At 48.1% G+C, this 22,860-nt stretch overlaps 1 protein-coding gene across 1 annotated transcript in view; it reads left to right on the top strand.

Annotated features, from left to right (window-relative positions):
• Positions 1-22,860, top strand: part of LOC138297097 (G-protein coupled receptor family C group 6 member A-like) — a 374,267-nt gene that overhangs the window by 245,125 nt on the left and 106,282 nt on the right. The window contains exon 6 of the mRNA XM_069236598.1: positions 20,446-20,661. Within this exon, the coding sequence (XP_069092699.1) occupies positions 20,446-20,661 (216 nt within the window). The remainder of the gene's footprint in view (positions 1-20,445; positions 20,662-22,860) is intronic.

Here is a 22,860-nt window from a genome sequence, read left to right as displayed (position 1 = left end):
ACTATCGCAGGGAGGATTTGGAGTTTTGGCTCCATGGCGTCCTGGTTCCTCGTGGGTTGTGTAGAGGTGAGTGTTTCCCCTTCCAAGTCCTGTTTCTGCTCTGTTTTTGTTTGTGTTGAATCCGCCCCGGAAAAGGTGGCGGATTGGCCTCTCATAATAGTGTGGGCAGTACATTGTCTTCCGCCTGTCTGTTTGCGGTGACAGCCATGCTATTTGTTTGTACCGCCGTGGCGGTCGGAGTGTTAAAGTGTCTGTCTATGTTGCCGGTTTTCGCCATGGTCGTGATTCCCTTTTTTTTACCGCCGGCCTGTTGGCGGTCTTACCGCCACTTTAACACCGACCGCCAGGGTTGTAATGAGGGCCATAAACCATAACACATCATTTACATCTCCACAGATACCCCAGCCAATGTCACTGGAGAGGAGGTGCCAGCACTATCCAGTCCCCCAACAGAAGAGGCCCACAGTAATGACAGCAACTCTGGTCTTCAGGATCTGGATGACCTACCTGGCCCATCAGGGACTACGGGACAGCCAGTTCCCCAGGCCCTGTCACACACCACCACAGAGCCTCCCCCATCAGGAAACACCACCACAGCACCTACTTAGAGTATCCACACCTCTGTCCCCAGGACACGTCAATCAGCAGTGTGTCCACCTCTACAGGGACCCTAGTCCACACTTCTCACACAAGACAATCAGGGACCTGGGGTCAGTGGCAATGGGCACACAGTTCAGTGGACAGAGGCACAGGCCACCAGGGAGACTTGGAGGACTGCTGTGCGTCAGGGGGAGGACAGGCCCAGGGAACCAACTCTCCAGGAAGCACTCACTGAGATCCTAGGAGCCTATCAACATTATCAGGACATGATGGGCCAGATCCTGGACAACATGCAGGAGAACAGGTGGCTGCAGGAGGGACAGTACCAGGGGATCAGGGAGGACTTGCCAGCCATCAACAACACACTGATCTCCATAGCAGGGGTGCTGGCAGACATGGCCAACATTATGAGGGCGGCAGCCTCACACCAGTGGGCCCTGCCACTAACTGGACATCTGAACTGCCTTCCACCTCCGCTGCCACTAGTGGACAGGAGGCCCTGCACCAGGACTCACAGGCCACAGAACCCCTCCCCCTGCAGAACGTGAACCACCCTACAAACGTTCCCTGCGATCCAGACAGAAGCCAGAGACACTTTCCAAGACCCCGCTAGGAAATTAGACTCTCCTGATTGTCCCCCTTGTGTCCCACTCAGTCACCCTGTCCACCTTGAACTGCCATTACTCCCCTTCCTATGTCACAATGGACACTGCACCTGTGCTACAAACAGAATGGAAAAATACCCTGGAACTTCCCTCATCATCACCCTATCCCATTGCACTTCCCCCTACATGTTAGCACTTCAATAGACACCCTTTGAAAAAAATCCAATTGGAGTATGTCACGTATATCAAATATTTATTCATTGAAACAGGTAAAAATATTGCAAAGTAACTGTACATAGAATGAGCATAGATTCATGACCTGTAGCTGGCTGTAGTGATCACGCCAGGAGTATATGTCAGGTCACCAACATCTGCAAAATGAATTGCCAGAGGGAACAGTAAGTGGGCATAGAAGTGGGAAATATAAGCAAGACATTGCCACACAGATTACAAACAAAGTCATTGAAATGTAAAGTTACACTGTCCTACCTGTGTGTCATTGGAAGTATTGACGGATCACAGATGTTCTGTTGTCCTCATCCTCTGCCTCCTCATCCTCACTGTCCACAGGGTCTACTGCTGGCACACAGGCATCTCCAGTCTCCTCCTCCTGCAGAAAAGGTGCATGGTGTCTGAGGGCCAGGTTATGCAACATGCAGCATGCCACTACTATGTGGCAGACCTTCTTGGGTGAGTAGCACAGGGATCCGCCTGTTAGGTGGAGGCACCGGAACCTGTCCTTCAGGAGGCCAAAAGCCCTTTCAATGATACTTCTGGTTCGCCCATGTGCCTCATTATAACGTTCTTCTGCCCTTGTCCTGGCATTCCACACAGGGGTCAGCAGCCATGATAGGTTTGGGTAACCAGAGTCACCTGCAAATATTGAGGGACAACATTTAGCCACACACTATCTTTTATGGCCCACACCATACCCATACACTAACATATACTGGGTGGGAACTAGGGCTCACCTATTAGCCACCCCCGGTTCCTCTGTCGTTGGGCCATCACATTTGGGATGCTGCTATTCCTCAGGACAAAGGCATCATGCATCGACCCAGTATATTTTGACATGCAAGATGTACTGGTCCGCCAAGCACACCATCTGAACATTCATAGAGTGGAAACTCTTCCGATTCCTGAACACCTGTTCATTCTGCCGGGGGGGGGGGGCGGCGGACAGATGCAATATGTGTTCCATCAATCGCACCAATTATGTTGGGGACATATCCCATTGCATAAAACTCGGCCCTCACTGTGCCCAAATCCTCAACCTTGTGGAAAACAATGTAGCTGCACATGTCTTGTATCAGGGCAGACAACACTCTTGTCAGCACATTTGAGAACAGTGGCAGTGCCATTCCTGCTGCCAAGCCCACTGTCACATGGAAAGAACCAGTTGCCAGGAAATGGAGTACTGATAGCACTTGCACAAGAGGGGGGATCCCAGTGGGGTGACGGATAGCAGATATCAGGTCAGGCTCCTATTGGGCACACAGCTACCTGATTGTAGCCCTGTCAAGTCTATAGGTGAGGATAATGTGCCTGTCCTCCAGTGTTGCCAAGTCCACCAGGGGTCTGCACACAGGAGTTTGTCTCCATCTCCTATTCATCTGCACCTGTAGGAACCTAAGGGACAAAAGAGTGAGGAGCCGGTCACAAACTGAACAATGTAGCTACAACAGTACTTTGTATTTTGTGAACATGCAATGGGTCAGTGTGATTTGTCCAATATGTGCTAATATCTCTTGTGATGCAGCATTATTCCAGAGGCCTGCCCCCCTCCCCCGTGAAATGGTGTCTGCCTGTCCTGTGTGGAGGAACAGGTGGAAGTGAGGTAATTCCGCTGACGTTGTGTGCCGTTGTGGGAGGTGGCCGGGAACCACCGAGCAAGTCCTCTTTGGTTAATATTGTGCCCTATTGGGTACAGTGGCCAATGGTGATCTACGGCGGTGGTGATGGTATGCACCGCCGTGGATGTGACTGCCATTTCCTATCATATTCCTCACTTGCTACCTGACCTTCCATAAGAGAGGACCTACACTGCATATGCTGCTGTGACCTGTGCCTGAAACCTACCATGGCCTGTGTGACCGGGGAAAGGGCCCCAGCCTTCACTTCGGAGGAGTTGGAGAGACTGGTGGATGGGGTCCTACCCCAATACGGAGTGCTGTATGGGCCTCCAGACCAACAGGTGAGTACCCTGTGGGCACAATGCATGTGGCATGAATGTATGGAACGGGGTGTGTGAAGACTTCATGTAAGGGGGTGGGTGAGTGTCCTCTTGGCAGCATACAGGTTGTGTGCTGGGCTACGTGTGTGCCAATGATGATGGGAACGGGTATGGTGGGCCATATGTGTAACAGGCTGGACTCATTGTCTAATGGTATTTTCCTGTGTGTATTGCCTTTGCAGGTCAGCGCCCATCAAAAGAAGGGTATATGGCGTGCCGTCGCCAAGGAGGTGCGGACCCTGGGGGTCTATGGCAGGCAGAGCACCCACTGTCACAAACGGTGGGAGGAACTGAGATGCTGGTCACGGAAGACAGCGGAGGCCCAGCTGGGGATGGCCTCCCAACGAGGAAGAGGTGCCCGTCGAACCCTGACACCCCTAATGGCCTGCATACTGGCGGTGGCCTATCCAGAGCTGGATGGGTGTTTGAGGGCATCACAGCAGCCACAAGGGGGTGAGTACAGTGCCCATCATCACAACTTACGCATGATAGGGGGGTATCCGGGTGGTGGATGTGTGTCAGCTGGTGCCCCTAGGCCAGGCCTGACTTTGCAGCGTAGGTCCCCTGGTGGCTAGGGTTCTGAAGGGATAATCCTGCTACCTAGCTCGTAGGCATCCACTACTGGTCAGGGCTGCATGGGTCCCAGGTGTGCTGCATTTGACGTTGTGTACCCTTCCCCATGCCTTGGTGGGTAGCAATATCACTGGTAGTGCAATGCATAGCACGTAGGCCTGTTCCCTGTGTGTGAGGGTGCTGTGGACGCCAACGGAGGTGGTGGTGCACCATTGACCCAGTGTATCCTTTGTCTCTTCCCCCCTTTCTTGTTTTGTCAACTGTCTTTATGTGCATTAGCATCATCTGCCAGAGGACAGAGGAACCGGTAACAAAGGGAGCTGCATCCCACAGGACCCAGGAGGCAGAGTCCACCAACACTGAGGGCACCAGTGGGATGGAGAGCGAGGGGAGCACCACAGCAGAGACACTTCAGACACAGATACCTCCTCCGATGGAAGCTCCCTCGTGGTGACGGACACTTATGTGACCACCATAGCTACAGGTAGATTTGCCACCCCTGTACCAGCACTGCCCTCCCAGCAGCCCCTCAGCGAGTTGCCCAGGAGGGTGGGCATCTCCTTAGCCCCCTGCACCTCAGGCCCTGCCCCAGTGAGCCCTGCTGCCCTGAGTATGAGGCTATTGGCCTCCTGAGATCCATCTCTGTAGGGCAGTAAACCATTGTGAATGCCATCCAGGGGCTTGGCAGCCCAGATGCAACAATCTAATGCATTCCTGGAGGGCATTCATACTGGATTGGCGGCCCAACAGAGATCGATTCAGGCTCTGGCCTCCTCTCTGATGGCAGCCATTGTCCCTGTTTCTACCGTCCCCCCCTCCAACTTCCACTGCCTAGTCCCATTCTCCTCAACCCCAACCCATCCTAGGCACACATACAGAATGAGCATGCACACAAGACAACACCCAAGAGTGGCACAGGCAAACACCAGCACCACACTTCATCCCACAGGCACTCACACAAACACCAACCAGTTGCAGACACAACAACATCCACTATTTCCACTGTCTCCCCTCTTCCTCCTCCTCCACCTCCCACCTAATTACGTCCACACTCACACCTGCATGCACTACATCATCATCCACTACCAGCATCATCACCACACCAAGCACAACACACACCTCGCTGGCAGACACCTCCACAACATCCATGCACACATCACCTGTGTCCTCTCCCACTGTGTCAGTCCCCCCTCCGAAAGTAAACAAACGCAAGCACTCAGACACCTAACACCCATCCACCTCAAAACAGCATACAGCCCATGCATCTGCACCCAAATCCAGCAGACAGACACCTCCAACAACCACTCCCTCATCCTCCACTCCCATTACTTCTCCCTCTTCCCACCCCAATGTCCCTAAAAAACTGTTTCTATCCACAATTGACCTCTTCCCTACCCCTCCACCTTGTCCTGCACGTATGGCCAGGGTATCACGAACCCAGCCAAGCACCTCAGCCACACAGTCCATGGGTCCAGTTCCATCCGCACCCACTTGTGGTGGAAAGGAATCCAGGCCACATTTACTGAAGGGGAAGGAGCCTGCACCAGCCAGCCTAAAGGGGAAGGAGCCTGCACCAGCAGGCAAGAAGGGCAAGGAACCTGCACCTGCCACCCAAAAGGCCAAGGAGCCTGCACCAGCAGGCAGGTAGGCCAAGGAGCCTGCACCAGCACGCAGGAAGGCCAAGGAGCCTGCTCCAGCAGGCAAGAAGGGCAAGGAGCCTGCACCAGCAGGCAGGAAGGGCAGGGAGCCTGGGCCAGCAGCTGTAACGGAGCCCCCACCACCAACCTTGGTTGTGCATCCATCCGAGGGTGCAGGGGATGTGCAGGAGCCTCCCACCTCCAGCAGCACCACCACAGTACATCCATCCGAGGGTGCAGAGGATGTGCAGGATCCTCCCACCACCACCAGCACCACCACAGTGCATCCATCCAAGAGTGCAGGGGATGTGCAGGAGCCTCCCACCACCACCAAAACAGTGCAGCTGCTCCTGCTTGCGGACACAATGTAATGCTGCATCCATGGGCTGCTGTGCAGCCTGTCCACTCCAGAACCAGTGGGGTATTCACCCATTCGAGGGACTGTGGCCTTGCACTCCCCAGGACCAAGCATGGGCATGTTGCCCCCTCCAGAACCAGTGGGCAAGACACCCACTCGAGAGACTGTGGCCCATCACTCCCTAGGACCAAGCACAGGGCATGTCCCCCCCCTCCCGAACCAATGGGCAAGACACCTATGCAAGAGACTGTGGCCTTGCACTCCCCAGGACCAAGCAATGGGCATGTTGTCCCCTCCAGAACGAGTGGGCAAGACACCCACTCGAGAGACTGTGGCCCATCACTCCCCAGGACAAAGCACAGGACATGTTGCCCCCTCCACAACCAGTGGGCAAGACACCCACTCGAGAGACTGTGGCCTTGCACTCCCAGGACCAAGCACAGGGCATGTTGCCACCTCCAGAACTGTTGGTCTTGTTTCAGCTCCCGGCTGAGGTGCCCCCCACCTGTCCCCCTGAAGTGCCTGCCTATTTACCAACTGATGCCCCTGCAGTGTTCTCTCCGTGTTGATGCAGGTGACAAGTGGGGCCTAGGACTCTGGCCTGTGGCCATGTGGCCCACGCAAAATGAGGACTGGGCTGTGTTCCTTGTTCTGTACATTTGTATATATCTGTTACATTGCCTAAATTATTATTTCTACTGTGTTGAGCTTATTACAATCACTTTGGTAAAATCTTTTTGTCCTTGCATTATTCAGCCGATTTAGGGGGATTAACTTGTTTTCATGTGCATATGGTTGTGTTTATGGTGCGTGTGTCTGGGGTGTGTATGTGTGTGTCACTCTAGTTTTCCTCCCCCCCTTGTGTGCTAGGCGGCTGTAATCACTGGCATCGTCTTCGCAGGCATTGGTGTTCGTGTTGGAGCAGAACGTAGAATATCATCGGGAAGACTTGTAGTTCGGGTTCCATGGCAGCGTGGTTCTTCCCTGTGTCTCCAAAGGTGAGTACTTCCACTTCTGAGTCTGCCAGGTTTTTGATGTCGTTGGTACCGCCCCGGAAAAGGTGGCTGATTGTGTTGTTGTAATATGGTAGGCAGAACTTTGACTTACATCTGGCTGTAGGCGGCTCCTGCCATGGTGGCTGTTGTTTCCGCCCTGGCTGTTGGTATGGTACATTGGCTGTCTTTCGGAGCTCTAACCACCATGGTCATAAATTGGCGGTATTACTGCCACTTTATCACCGACCGCCAGTTTCATAATGAGGGCCTATGTCTAAAGTATTTATGAATTACCCAAACACTAAAAAAGTGAGAACACAAGTACAATCCCACATTATATTAGACAAACTGTGTACATTTTATTAAATAAAATGACACCAAAACAACAAAAATCCAATCAGTAGAAACAGAGTTATGAATTTCTAAAATTTGAAGTGAAATTAGGACCAAGAAGAACAAAGCGCCACTTGTGGTTACCTGGTCATGCTAGACCGGATCAAAGTCACAAGGTCAGGTGAACCTCGATGGAGGATGGGTTTGATATAGATTCCTCCCGCTGAAGAATTTACCTTCTTAAAGTACAAGTCCACGCAAGGAGCTGCAGCCAGAGTTTTGCATTGGAGGGGATTCAGAAGGCCGATGTCAGTTCAAGGAGTGGTTGTTGCAGGAACTGGGCAATCGATTCAGGCAATCTCTATTTGGTGCAAAGAGAAAATCGCAATTGGAACTTTACATTGCCAGGTGATGCAGTGACCGGTGGTGATGCAAAGAGCCCGCTTGCAGTCACAGAGAGACCCAAATATCTGAATTTTCATCCAGGAGGCACATTTCTTTAGATTTGAGACAGGAGGAGTAGACTCCAACGGCAGCCAAGGGTCTAGGATTTGAGAGGCACATCTTGGGGATCAGGACTCACTCCAGCAGAGACAAATTTTTCGAGTAAAAAGGGTCTTATTCCATAGGAAACAATGGAAATGTTGTTGTTACACAAAGTACTTGGTTTGCATAAAAAATAAAGCCCTATGGGCGAACATGCATCGAAAAGTCAGAAATGCATCATTTTCTCACTCACAAGTGAGGCCGTGCCTCGTTTTCCACATGGGGCACCTCAGGTCCATGCAGGTTTACAATGACTTTGACGCCCAGCGATGATACATGAGACATCCAGCTGCACTGTGATGGAAAACCACCCTGCGTTGGGTTTGCAGCGTTTTCAGCAGCTGCAAGCGGGTGTTGCTTTCTTTCTCCAGCCACGATGCAAGTGATTTGTCGATTTCCCAGTCATGATGCAGGTGGTGCGTCGATTTGAGCCACAAGGCTGGTGGCACGTCATTTTTACAGCCACATTGCAGGTGGTGCGTCAAAATTTTCCCTGTACGGTTTCTTGTGCGTGGATTTCAGTCCTTGTTCTACCAGCTTCACCTTTCAAGGGCCCAGAGACTGGATAGAGCACCACTTGGCAGGCCAGGAGTCTCAGCAGTGAGTCCATGTGCTGACAGAGGAAGTCTTTGATGGCCCTGAGACTTCAAAACAGGAGGCAAGCTCAATCCAAGCTCTTGGAGAGTCTTCACAAACAGGAACATGCCACAAAGTCCAGTTGTTGTCTTCTTTCAGGCAGAAGCAGCAACTGCAGGCCAACCTAGCAAAGCACAGTCACGGGCAAAGGGGCAGTACTCCTCCTCCAGCTCTTTAGCTCTTCCCCTTGGCAGAGGTTCCTCTTGGTTCCAGAAGTTATCTGAAAATCTGGGGTTTGGGGTCTACTACTTATACCCCTTTCTGCCTTTGAAGTAGGCAAACTTCAAAGGAAAGTATCTGTTATTCACAAGAGCCATCCTTGCCCAGGCCTGACTCCAGACTCACACCAGGGGGTTGAAGACTGCATTGTGTGAGGGCAGGTACAACCCATTCAGTTGTAAGTTACCACTTCTCCCTCCACTCCAGCCCAGATGGCCCATCAGGATATGCAGGCTACACCCCAGTTCCCTTTGAGTCACTGTCTAGGGGAGATTCAGAAACAGCCCAACTGTCAGTCTGACCCAGACAGAGAATACACAAGCAGGCAGAGTCACAGAATGGTTTAAGCAAGAAAATGCCCACTTTGTAAAAGTAGCATTTTCAAACTGACAATTTAAAATCCAACTTCACCATAAGATGTGTTTTTAAATGGTGAGTTCAGAGACACAAAACTCCATATTTCTATTTGCTTTCAAAGGGAAATTGCACTTAAATTATATTTAAAGGCAGCCCCATGTTAACCTATGACAGCGATAGGCCTTGCAACAGTAAAAAACAAATTTGGCATTATTTCACTGTTAGGACATGTAAAACACATCAGCACATCTTCCACCTTTCACATAAACTGCACCTTGCCCATGAGGCTACCTAGGACTTACCTTAGAGGTGCCTTACGTGTATACAAAGGGAAGGTTTGGGCCTGGCAAGTGGGTACACTTGCCAGGTTGAATTGGCAGTTTAAAACAGACAATGCAGTGGCAAGTCGGAGTCATGTTTACAGTGCTTCACATGTGGGTGGCACAACCAGTGCTGCAGGCCCACTAGTAGCATTTGATTTACAGGCCCTAGGCACCTCTAGTGCATTTTACTAAGGACTTACTAGTAAATCAAATGTGCCAATCATGGAAAAGCTAATTACACATACATTTTACACAGGGAGCACTTTCACTTTAGCACTGGTCAGCAGGAGTAAAGTGCCCAGAGTACAAAAAACAGTCCAGCACACAGTCAAAACATGAGAAGCAGAGGCAAAAAGACAGGAGAGGCCACGCCAAAGTTTCGAGGTCTAACATGTGTCCCCCCCCCAGCTGAAAGTGGGGAGAACTACTCAACTTCATGGGAGGTCTCATCACTAAGGCAGAAGAATCTGGACAGACCATCAGCAATGGTGTCTCACATTCCAGGGAGGTGTTCCACCATAAAGTCCATTCCATGTGGGGAGAAAGACCAGCTCAACAGTTTTGAGTTCTTTTCCCTCATTTGCATTAACCATCTGATGGGACTGTGGTCTGTCTGAATCCAGAAGTGAGTCCCAATCAAGTAGGTTCTTAGCTTCTTCAGCACCCAGACCACAGCAAAAGCTTCCTGCTCAATCGCACTCCACCTACCTTCCTGGTGAAGTAACCTCCTAATAATGAAGGCTACATGCTGGTTTAGACCTTCTTCATTTAGCTGTGACAACACTGCTCCCACACCATGCTCTGAAGCATCAGTCTGCATGACAAATTCTCTAGAGAAGTCAGGTGCCTTCAGCATGGGTGCTGTGCATATGGCTGTCTTCAGGGCCTCAAAAGTGATCTGGCAAGCCTTGGTTCAGATCACCTTTTTGGGTTGCCTCTTAGAGGTAACTCAGTCAAGGGGGCAACAATACACCCCTCACAGGGTGGCCATACAATAACTCAAAAGGGCTAAATCCAAGACCCTTTTGTGGCACCTCCTTGTAGGTGCACAGAAGGCATGGTAAGAGGACGCCCCACTTACGCCTCAAGGGCTCTGAAAGGCCCATGATTATGCCCTTCAAGGTGCGGTTAATTTCTCTCAACCAGACCCTTTCCTTGGGGATGGTGAAGAGTGTTAAACTTGTAGGATAACCCCTACTCCTTCCACAGGAGATTGGTGTTCCACCACCTCTTTCCAAGGGGAATCCGCCAGGTCATTGCCAAGCAAACAATCTACAGGCATGGTTTGATTCACAGCCACCCTCAAGGAACCTGAGACCCCCCCGCCAAAGGGAACCTGCGCCACTCTGTACAAACACTCTGAGTTGTCTACCGCTACTACTTGGTGAAGTGCATGGGAAACTACTTCCTCCTCAGACACCAGGTAACTTCTCACAGTTGTCACACTGGCTCCTGTGTCTCTCAGAGCCTCCACCCTCTGTCCATTGGTGTTCACCCATTGCCTGTACGTTTTAGTGTTCTCAGGCCCAAGGGTCCGCTGGACCACCTCACTGTCCCCTAGTGAGACAAAGGTCATCTCAGCTGGCTTCCACCCACCTGGAGCCAACTCCTCCCCAAGAGCTAAACTGGCCAAACCCTCTGACTGAACACCAGTGGCTGCCTGTGTCCCCTTGGGACATTTGGGATCCCCCCTCATGTGACCCACCTGATCACATGCAAAGCACTTGTGGGAACCCGTCTCTGCAGGAATCCCTGTAGAGACCCATAGTTTCTTTTCAACTGGGGACTGGGAATCCTTACCCTGGGAACTGGGTTGGGGCTCTTTAGAGAACTCCGCATCTTTACCTTTACCCCCTTAGGGACGTTGCCCACCCTTGGCATTGTCTCCTCCATACCTCTTCTGGACCCTGGTGCTCTCCCAATGGTCCGCGTCCTGAGCAAGCTTTCTGGGGTCAGTCAGCTTGCTGTCAATTAGGTGCTGGTGCAGCTCTGGAAAACAAAACTGTACAAGTGCTCCCAAGCAATTAAGTTATAAAGACCCTCATAAGTTATTGTCTTACTGCCCTTCACCCAACCATCCAGCGACCTGCAAAAAGTGTCTACACGCCCCAACCAAGTTTGGGACTCCTTTTTCTTATAGGACCTAAGCTTTTCCTTATACTGCTCAAGAGTAAGACCATATCTGTTGAGTAGGGTGTCCTCCATGATAGAGTAGGTGAGCCCCTGGGGATCCCCTAAGAATGTCAGAGTGTCCCTCCCCTCTACCTCAAAGTGCTTCCATAGACCCGCCCCTCCAATGTGCATCAGTGAACATGTTCATGTGGAGAGTGGACTCATGCCCCTTGAACCACAGATAAATGTCATTTTCCCTCTTGTAATCCTTCACCAGATCTTTAGGAATGTGTACTCCCCACTCAGGCTGCACTGATGTACTGCTGCCAACATCTCTGCTAGACTGGCTTCTCTGATCCAGCTCCCTTAAACTAAGCTCATGAGCCAGGAGCATTTTTTTCTCCTCTATGGCCAACCTTCTCTCCTCCATCTCCATTTTAAGCTTCTCTAACTCCAACTGGTGCACTCTCTCTGCCTGTCTGTTCTGTAACTCCTCAGGAATCAGACCCTTTGATGACACACTGCAACCTGCCCTGGAGACCCTCCCCCAGGCAGAACAGGTACATCTTCTGCATTATGAATACTTTGCACCTCCTCGCCCTCATCCTCCTCCTCTGTGTGACCCCAAGCCTCCTTGGCTGCCACCCAGGCTCTCAATGCCTTTTGCAGCTCCTCCTTCCTGGTGGTAGGCAAGATCCTTACAACACTGCTTCAGTTGAGCCACTGTGTACTCCTCCTGGTTCTCCAACTCAAAAACAGCCTTTGTAGATACAGCTGGTGCATCCCCAAATTGAGACATGTTGGTAAGATTCACTCAAAAATGCAAAGTTCCAAAAATAACAGAGAGTTCCCAAGAGAAGTTCAAAAAATCAACAACAAAAATTTGAAGTAGGAAAAAGTCCAAAAAGAGAAAAACCCAAGACAAGTAGTATGTGGTCACATAATGGTCTGCACTGAAAACAGTAGTGTACACTTAATCACTGTATGTCAAGTACAAACACAAGTTCTATCCCACCGCTGCCACCAATGTTAGAAATGGGGTCTCTGGTTAGCAGTCAGTTTGCACTCTGTCCAAGCAGGCACCCTGCCTTTATTCAGGGCAATGGAGATACAAACTTAGATAACCCCTGCTCACCCCCTTGGTAGCTTGGCACAAGCAGTCAGGCTTATCTCAAAGGCAATGTGTAAAGTATTTATACTAACACACACAGTAATACAGTGAAAACACTACAAAATGGACACCACACAAGTTTAGAAAAATAGGCAATATTTAACTAAATCAAACAATACCAAATCGACAAAAATCCAACATACACAAGTTATGAATTTTTAAGGTGAAAAGAGCCTTACTCAATGGAAGCGTTGTTGTTACACAAAGTACCTGGTTTGCATCAAAAGTAAAGCCGCACGGGCGACCGTGAGCTGAAAAAGTCAGTGATGCATTGTTTTCTCACTCGCAAGTGAGGCCGTGTGTCATTTTCCAGATGGGGCACCTCAGTTCCGCATGGGTTTACGATGACTTTGACGCCCAGCGATGATGCATGAGAAATCTGGCTGCACATTGATGGAAAACCACGCGTGGAGTTTGCGTTGTTTTCAGCATCCGCAAGTGGGTGTTGCATCGTTTCTCCAGCTGCAATGCAGGTGATGGGTCGATTTCCAGCTACAATGCAGGTGGTACTTCGATTTCAGCAGTGAGGATGCCTCAGCGTCGTTTTTATAGCCGCGTTGCAGGTAGTGAGTCAAAACTTTCCCCTCACAGCTTCCTGTGTGTGGATTTCAGACCTTGTTCTACCAGCTTCACCTTTCAAGGGCCCAGAGATTGAATAGGGCACCACTTGTCAAGGCAGGAATTTCAGCAGAGAGTCCAAGTGTTGAGAGAGGAAGTCTTTAATGGTCCTGAGACTTCAAAACAGGAGGCAAGCTCAATCCAAGCCCCTGGAAATTCTTCACAAACAGGAATATACCACAAAGACCAGTCTTTGTCCTCTTTCAGGCAGAAGCAGCAACTACAGGCCAACCCAGCACAGCACAGTCACAAGCAAAGGGGCAGTACTCCTCCTCCAGCTCTTCAGCTCTTCTCCTTGGCAGAGGTTCCTCTTGGTTCCAGAAGTTATCTGAAAATCTGGGGTTTTGGGTCCGCTACTTATACCCCTTCCTACCTTTAAAGTAGGCAAACCTCAAAGGAAAGTCTCTTCCCTCCAGCCTACATGACCGATTAGGATATCCAGGCTACTCCCCATCTCCTTTTGTGTCACTGTCTAGGGGAGATTCACAAACAGACCAACTGCCAGTCTGATCCAGACAGGGAATACACAAGCAGGCAGAGTCACAGAATGGTTTAAGCAAGAAAATGCCCACTTTGTAAAAGTAGCATTTTCAAACTGACAATTTAAAATCCAACTTCACCATAAGATGTGTTTTTAAATGGTGAGTTCAGAGACACAAAAATCCATATTTCTATCTGCTTTCAAAGGGAAATTGCACTTAAATTATATTTAAAGGCAGCCCCATGTTAACCTATGACAGCGATAGGCCTTACAACAGTGAAAAACCGATTTGGCATTATTTCACTGTTAGGACATGTAAAGCACATCAGCACATGTTCCACCTTTAACATAAACTGCACCTTGCCCATGGGGCTACCCAGGACTTACCTTAGAGGTGCCTTACATGTATACAAAGGGAAGGTTTGGGCCTGGCAAGTGGGTACACTTGCCAGGTTGAATTGGCAGTTTAAAACAGACAATGCAGTGGCAAGTCGAAGTCATGTTTACAGGGCTTCACATGTGGGCGGCACAACCAGTGCTGCAGGCCCACTAGTAGCATTTGATTTACAGGCCCTAGGCACCTCTAGTGCATTTTACTAAGGACTTACTAGTAAATCAAATGTGCCAATCATGGAAAAGCTAATTACACACACATTTTACACAGGGAGCACTTTCACTTTAGCACTGGTCAGCAGGAGTAAAGTGCCCAGAGTACAAAAAAACAGAAAAACTGAGTCCAGCACACAGTCAAAACATGAGAAGCAGAGGCAAAAAGACAGGAGAGGCCACGCCAAAGTTTCCAGGTCTAACATGTGTCCCCCCCCAGCTGAAAGTGGGGAGAACTACCCAACTTCATGGGAGGTTTCATCACTAAGGCAGAAGAATCTGGACAGACCATCAGCAATGGTGTCTTACATTCCAGGGAGGTGTTCCACCATAAAGTCCATTCCATGTAGGGAGAAAGACCAGCTCAACAGTTTTGAGTTCCTTTCCCTCATTCACATTAACCATCTGATGGGACTGTGGTCTGTCTGAACCCAGAAGTGAGTCCCAATCAAGTAGGTTCTTAGCTTCTTCAGCACCCAGACCACAGCAAAAGCTTCCAGCTCAATCTCACTCCACCTACCTTCCTGGGGAAGTAACCTCCTAATAATGAAGGCCACATGCTGGTTTAGGCCTTCTTCATTTAGCTGTGACAACACTGCTCCCACACCATGCTCTGAAGCATCAGTCTGCATGACAAATTCGCTAGAGAAGTCAGGTGCCTTCAGCACGGGTGCTGTGCATATGGCTGTCTTCAGGGCCTCAAAAGTGATCTGGCAAGCCTTGGTTCAGATCACCTTTTTGGGTTGCCTCTTAGAGGTAACTCAGTCAAGGGGGCAACAATACACCCCTCACAGGGTGGCCATACAATAACTCAAAAGGGCTAAATCCAAGACCCTTTTGTGGCACCTCCCTGTAGGTGCACAGAAGGCATGGTAAGAGGACGCCCCACTTACGCCTCAAGGGCTCTGAAAGGCCCATGATCATGCCCATCAAGGTGCGGTTAATTTCTCTCAACCAGACCCTTTCCTTGGGGGTGGTAAAGAGTGTTAAACTTGTAGGGTACCACACACTCCTTCCACAGGAGATTGGCGTTCCACCACCTCTTTCCAAAGGGAATCCTCCAGGTCATTGCCAAGCAAACAATCTACAGGCATGGTTTGATTCACAGCCACCCTCAAGGAACCTGAGACCCCCCCGCCAAAGGGAACCTGCGCCACTCTGTACAAACACTCTGAGTTGTCTACCGCTACTACTTGGTGAAGTGCATGGGAAACTACCTCCTCCTCAGACACCAGGTAACTTCTCACAGTAGTCACACTGGCTCCTGTGTCTCTCAGAGCCTCCACCCTCTGTCCATTGATGTTCACCCATTGCCTGTATGTTTTAGTGTTCTCAGGCACAAGGGTCCGCTGGGCCACCTCACTGTCCCCTAGTGAGACAAAGGTCATCTCAGCTGGCTTCCACCCACCTGGAGCCAACTCCTCCCCAAGAGCTAAACTGGCCAAACCCTCTGACTGAACACCAGTGGCTGCCTGTGTCTCCTTGGGACATTTGGGATCCCCCCTCATGTGACCCACCCAATCACATGCAAAGCACTTGTGGGAACCCCTCTCTGCAGGTTTCCCTGTAGAGACCCATGGTTTCTTTTCAACTGGGGACTGGGAATCCTTACCCTGGGAACTAGGTTGGGGCCCTTTAGAGAACTCCCCCTCTTTACCTTTACCCCCTTAGGGACTTTGCCCACCCTTGGCATTGTCTCCTCCATACCTCTTCTGGACCCTGGTGCTCTCCCAATGGTCCGCGTCCTGAGCAGGCTTTCTGGGGTCAGTCAGCTTGCTGTCAATTAGGTGCTGGTGCAGCTCTGGAAAATAAAGACTGTACAAGTGCTCCCAAGCAATTAAGTTATAAAGCCCCTCATAAGTTATTGTCTTACTGCCCTTCACCCAACCATCCATTGACCTGCAAAAAGTGTCTACACACCCCAACCAAGTTTGGGACTCCTTTTTCTTATAGGACCTAAGCTTTTCCTTATACTGCTCAGGAGTAAGACCATATCTGTTGACTAGGGTGTCCTCCATGATAGAGTAGGTGAGCCCCTGGGGATCCTCTAAGAATGTCAGAGTGTCCCTCCCCTCTACCTCAAAGTGCTTCCATAGACCAGACCCTCCAATGTGCATCAGTGAACATGTTCATGTGGAGAGTGGACTCATGCCCCTTGAATCACAGATAAATGTCATTTTCCCTCTTGTAATCCTTCACCAGATCTTTAGGAATGTGTACTCGCCACTCAGGCTGCACTGAGGTACTGCTGCCTACATCTCTGCTAGACTGACTTCTCTGATCCAGCTCCCTTAAACTAAGCTCATGAGCCAGGAGCATTTTTTTCTCCTCTATGGCCAACCTTCTCTCCTCCATCTCCATTTTAAGCTTCTCTAACTCCAACTGGTGCACTCTCTCTGCCTGTGTGTTCTGTAACTCCTCAGGAATCAGGCCCTTTGATGACACACTGCAACCTGCCCTGGAGACCCTCCCCCAGGCAGAACAGGTACATCTTCTGCATTATGAATACTCTGCACCTCCTCACCCTCATCCTCCTCCTCTGTGTGACCCCAAGCCTCCTTGGCTGCCACCCAGGCTCTCAATGCCTTTTGCAGCTCCTCCTTCCTGGTGGTAGGCAAGATCCTTACAACACTGCTTCAGTTGAGCCACTGTGTATTCCTCCTGGTTCTCCAACTCAAAAACAGCCTTTGTAGATACAGCTGGTGCATCCCCAAATTGAGACATGTTGGTAAGATTCACTCAAAAATGCAAAGTTCCAAAAAGAACAGAGAGTTCCCAAGAGAAGTTCAAAAAATCACAAAAAAATTGAAGTAGGAAAAAGTCCAAAAAGAGAAAAACCCAAGACACGTAGTATGTGGTCACATAATTGGTCTGCACTGAAAACAGTAGTGTACACTTAATCACTGTACGTCAAGTACAAACACAAGTTCTATCCCACCGCTGCCACCAATGTTAGAAATGGGGTCTCTGGTTAGCAGTCAGTTTGCACTCTGTCCAAGCAGGCACCCTGCTTTTATTCAGGGCAATGGAGATACAAACTTAGATAACCCCTGCTCACCCCCTTGGTAGCTTGGCACAAGCAGTCAGGCTTATCTCAAAGGCAATGTGTAAAGTATTTATACTAACACACACAGTAATACAGTGAAAACACTACCAAATGGACACCACACAAGTTTAGAAAAATAGGCAATATTTTACTAAATCAAACAATACCAAATCGACAAAAATGCAACATACACAAGTTATGAATTTTTAAGGTGAAAAGAGCCTTACTCAATGGAAGCGTTGTTGTTACACAAAGTACCTGGTTTGCATCAAAAGAAAAGCCGCACGGGCGAGCGTGAGCTGAAAAAGTCAGTGATGCGTTGTTTTCCCACTCGCAAGTGAGGCCGCGTGTCGTTTTCCAGATGGTGCACCTCAGTTCCGCATGGGTTTACGATGACTTTGACGCCCAGCGATGATTCAGGAGAAATCTGGCTGCACATTGATGGAAAACCATGCGTGGAGTTTGCATTGTTTTCAGCATCCGCAAGTGGGTGTTGCATCGTTTCTCCAGCTGCAATGCAGGTGATGGGTTGATTTCCAGCTACAATGCAGGTGGTACTTCGATTTCAGCAGTGAGGCAGGTGGCGCGTCGTTTTTATAGCCGCGTTGCAGGTAGTGAGTCAAAACTTTCCCCTCACAGCTTCCTGTGTGTGGATTTCAGACCTTGTTCTACCAGCATCACCTTTCAAGGGCCCAGAGATTGAATAGGGCACCACTTAGCAAGGCAGGAATTTCAGCAGAGAGTCCAAGTGTTGGCAGAGGAAGTCTTTAATGGCCCTGAGACTTCAAAACAGGAGGCAAGCTCAATCCAAGCCCCTGGAAATTCTTCACAAACAGGAATATACCACAAAGACCAGACTTTGTCCTCTTTCAGGTAGAAGCAGCAACTACAGGCCAACCCAGCACAGCACAGTCACAGGCAAAGGGACAGTACTCCTCCTCCAGCTCTTCAGCTCTTCTCCTTGGCAGAGGTTCCTCTTGGTTCCAGAAGTTATCTGAAAATCTGGGGTTTTGGGTCCGCTACTTATACCACTTCCTACCTTTAAAGTAGGCAAACTTCAAAGGAAAGTCTCTTCCCTCCAGCCTACATGGCCGATCAGGATATCCAGGCTACTCCCCAGCTCCCTTTGTGTAACTGTCTAGGGGAGATTCACAAACAGCCCAACTGCCAGTCTGATCCAGACAGGGAATACACAAGCAGGCAGAGTCACAGAATGGTTTAAGCAAGAAAATGCCCACTTTCTAAAAGTGGCATTTTCAAACTGACAATTTAAAAACTAACTTTACCAAAAGATGGATTTTTAAATTGTGAGTTCAGAGACACCAATCTCCACATTTCTATCTACTCCCAAAGGGAAACTACACTTAAAGGATATTTAAAGGCTGACCCCATGTTACCTTATGAGAGAGATAGGCCTTGCAAAAGTGAGAAACAAATTTGGCAGTATTTCACTGTTAGGACATATAAAACACATCTGTACATATCCCACCTTTAACATACACTGCACCCTGCCCACTTGGCTACCTAGGGCCTAACCTAGGGGGGGCTTTTCATGTATAAAAAGGGATGATTTGGGCCAGGTCGAATGGCAGTTTAAAACTGCACACACAGACACTGCAGTGGCAGGTCTGAGCTATGTTTACAGGGCTACTCATGTGAGTGGCAGTGCCGCAGGCCCACTAGTAGCATTTGATTTGCAGGGCCTGGGCACTGCTAGCGCACTTTACAAGGGACTTTCTAGTACATTAAATGTGCCCATCATCATTGAAAGGTCAATTACACATACATTGCACACAGGGAGTACTTGCACTTTAGCACTGGTCAGCAGGGGTAAAGTGCCCCGAGTCCACAAAACAGCAAAAACAGAGTCCAGAACAGTCAAAACATGAGAAACAGAGGCAAAAAAGGCAGGGGAGACCACGCTAAGGATGCCAGGTTTAACACTAGCCTATTCCCAAAATGGTTCTGGTCAGTTCTTCCTCTTCCCCTGGGTCTGGCTCCAACTGTCTAGGATGACAAAGGTAAAGGCAGAGGTGGTGTCAGGTTTCTTTGCGTGTGCTGCAGGTCGAGTCCTTAGAAGCGTATATGTGGCAGTGCACAGCGCCTCTCCAGCCTTCCAGTTAAAAAGACTCAGTCCACCTACACTCTGGTTCCTTTTGTCCTCATGTCTACAAGGAATGCATTACCAAAACAGGAGAGCCATTCACAGTCCTATGACTCTGAACAATTTAGGCAGAAAAATAGCAACTTTCAAAATGTTGCATTTTTATAATCGTAATTTTCAAACAGACTTTACCATTATAGAGGATTTAAAATTATAATTTGAAAGAGTGGAAAAAACATTTATCTATCCGTTTGCATGCCGAAGTTATCACTTATTAAGTGTAATTCGGTAGCCCTTTGTTAGTCACTTTTGCACAGCGGAAAACGTCTTTAAGAGTTTTTTACTGTTAGGATGTGTAAAAATTAAACACACCAATCTAACTTTTTAAATGCAATGCACCCTGCCATATCCTTGGTTAGGGAATACTTTAGGGGTGCCGTATAAGTATTAAAAAGGAAGGGTTAGGCCTGACAAGAAGGTTGTTTGGCCAGGTCGAAATGGCAGTTTAAAACTGCACTACAGGCTGCATGGCAAGCCTGAGTCATATTTCACAGTTTTACATTAGCGAGTAGTATAATGAGTGCTGCACCCCACTAGTAGTATTTAATTTACAGGCCCTTGGTACACGTTGTTTTAGGGACTTACAAGTAAATTAATGTCTATTCCAACAAGATCAGCAAAATTGGGGAGTGAAGGCAAAAAAAGTCTGGAGGAATACCACACCAAGGATGTCAGCTCTAACACAAACCATACTCCACTGGCAGTCCTGGCCTGATTATCTGCTATACGTTTGCAACTAATCGCATTTCAACAGTGCCAGAAGACCATAGGGTGAATTACAACAAATCGCAATGTCCATCTAACAAAATGTTTGACTTTGTTATTTTTGCAGCTCCTTGAAGCATTGCAAGGCCTATCATTTACTGATGGGGGAAAGAAAATCACGTTTGATTCCAAAGGAGACATTAATATTGGATATGATGTTCTTTTCTGGAAGAAAAACCAGAATGGAAGTATGGATATCATCACTGTGGCAGAATACGATTGCCAAGAAAATGTATTCTTCTTCAAGGAGTCGAAAAGAAAACTGGAGTTCAACGCATTAATGGTATACAGCTATGCACATTTTGTACTGTAATCAATAATGATTTATTGAATGCTAGATGTGATTAAATCCCATCACTTACGTACATTTTGTAGAGTATGAAGTTAATAATAATTTATTGAATGATAGGTGTGATTAAAATCCCTCATTCCATATTTCCATAGAGACATATATTTGAAATTTGCCACTGACTTCACCACATCACCCTGGGGAGATTAGCCAAGGTATATGTTTTAGTCAATGGTAAATTAAAATCTTCCACCACAATAAAATGACCCTCTATACTGACAGAAGAAGTACAAGAGATCGACATATGCGGAACAGTTGTCTGAGTAAACTATTGATATTTTTGGTCCCCCAACTTATACAACCAGCATTCATGTAACTTTTGTGCCCCCCAAAAATCCTATTACAGCAGTGTAAGGTAAGTGCTGTAGATTGACCATAATAGAGACGAGCACCCCATGTATTAAGCCATGGATTGTTAACCAGATCCTGTAGCTCTAAAGTTTGATATTATGTCTCTTAAAACTTATAACATTCACCTGTTACATATATATACTTTTATGCATTCCGCCACTCTGTTTTCAATGCCTCAGTCAATTCACATCCCAATTTCTAAGGATAAACTCTACTGCTTCCATAAGATGTCATGGTCTTATACTGAAGTTGACCAAAGCCAACAGAGACAAACTCAAGAATATAAAGCACCAAAAATAGCCTATAAGCAGTTTCCTATTTTTTTGCAAGCTTTATTATTTGTCGTTTAAGATCCTAATTTAGAACTGAACGATAATGGAAAATTGATTGGATTTATGCCATTATACTACTGTATTTCAGAACAAATTCTGCTAGTTGATTCTTCAACCGATTCAACACTCAATCCACGAACTGGAGGATTTCTCCCCAATGGCCAACTTTAAATCATGCCTTAACACTTTCCCCCTGAAGATGCGACCTTTAGTCAAGTTGTTAATCGTCATTTCTCAAGCATGTAATGGTGTCCTACTGCCGAATATGATAACCATGAGGAATTCTTACTAAACGTCCAGAACTTATTTTCCCTTTCTTCTCTGTCAGATGAACACCCCTGATTATAGGGTATTAAACATGCTTGCAAATATAGAACCCACTGCTCTTTCATGCTTTAAACAACAGATATTTTTGGCATGTGTATTGGCATCATTTCAGCACTTCCCGGATGAACCAACAGCAGTACACCCTTGATGGGGACTTGATGAGGAGCGTTTTAACTCGCAACACATAATACGGAGTCTGATCAAAGCTACTAAAAGTAGGCATATTTTTATGAAATATGACCCAGAGCTTAGGCAAGAATATCATCTCAGATGTGACTTATAATAGAAAAAGTGGGGAGTCACATGGTCTATTTTCTCTAATGCGAGATGTAACTGTATAGATAAACTCTTTTGTTGTGGCGTATGTCGTCTCAGTCAGGTGTATGTAAGTGTGTAAATCTGAGTCTATAGATCTCCCTGTTCCTCCATAGCATGATGAAGTAGTGAGTGATGTGTTCTGACTCTTACTTGAGACTGAGCATCCTGTTCCTGGTATGAGATCCAGTTTGTATTGACATTGATTGTGTTTAGTCATCTGTGTGAACTTTCCACTATGGTTCCTGCACTGTACATTCACAAGGCTTAGAGTGTGCTTCTTACAAAGAAGTGTCAAGCAGAACGCCCCTTATATTCTCCATCATCACCAGCAGACAGCCCAGGAGAAAGACTAGGGCACAGATTTATGAAGGCCTGGCGCCATTCCAAATCACAATAGCGTCATTGTTTTATGCTAATGTGGCGTTGGAAGGCCAAAAACACAGCACCAATTTCACAAAGTGAAATGGTTTCATTGCACCACTTTGTAACCCCTTTCGCCACATTATGCCTGCGCCAGGCATAATTTATTCAAGAGGGATGTTTCGGCGCTAGGGGGGCCAAAAAACTGGTGCAAAGAAATCTAATAGATTTCTTTGCGTCATTTTTATCAGCATTTTTAATGCCTGCTAAGAGCAGGCGTTAATGGGAGGCTCCCATTGTTTTCAATGGGCCTATGGGTGCTTTGCAGGAATAGCGTCTACATTTTTGACACTCATCCTGCGAATCGCCGGCTAGCATTAAAAGTGATGACGCTAGTACCACTGACTACCGCCATGGTGCGCCGTATTTTAAATACAGCGCACAC

The sequence above is a fragment of the Pleurodeles waltl genome, chromosome 5, assembly GCF_031143425.1.
Source record: "Pleurodeles waltl isolate 20211129_DDA chromosome 5, aPleWal1.hap1.20221129, whole genome shotgun sequence".
Taxonomy (NCBI): Eukaryota; Metazoa; Chordata; class Amphibia; order Caudata; family Salamandridae; genus Pleurodeles; species Pleurodeles waltl.
Note: the sequence above shows the minus strand (reverse complement) of the source record. Positions and strands in the feature narration are given on the sequence as shown.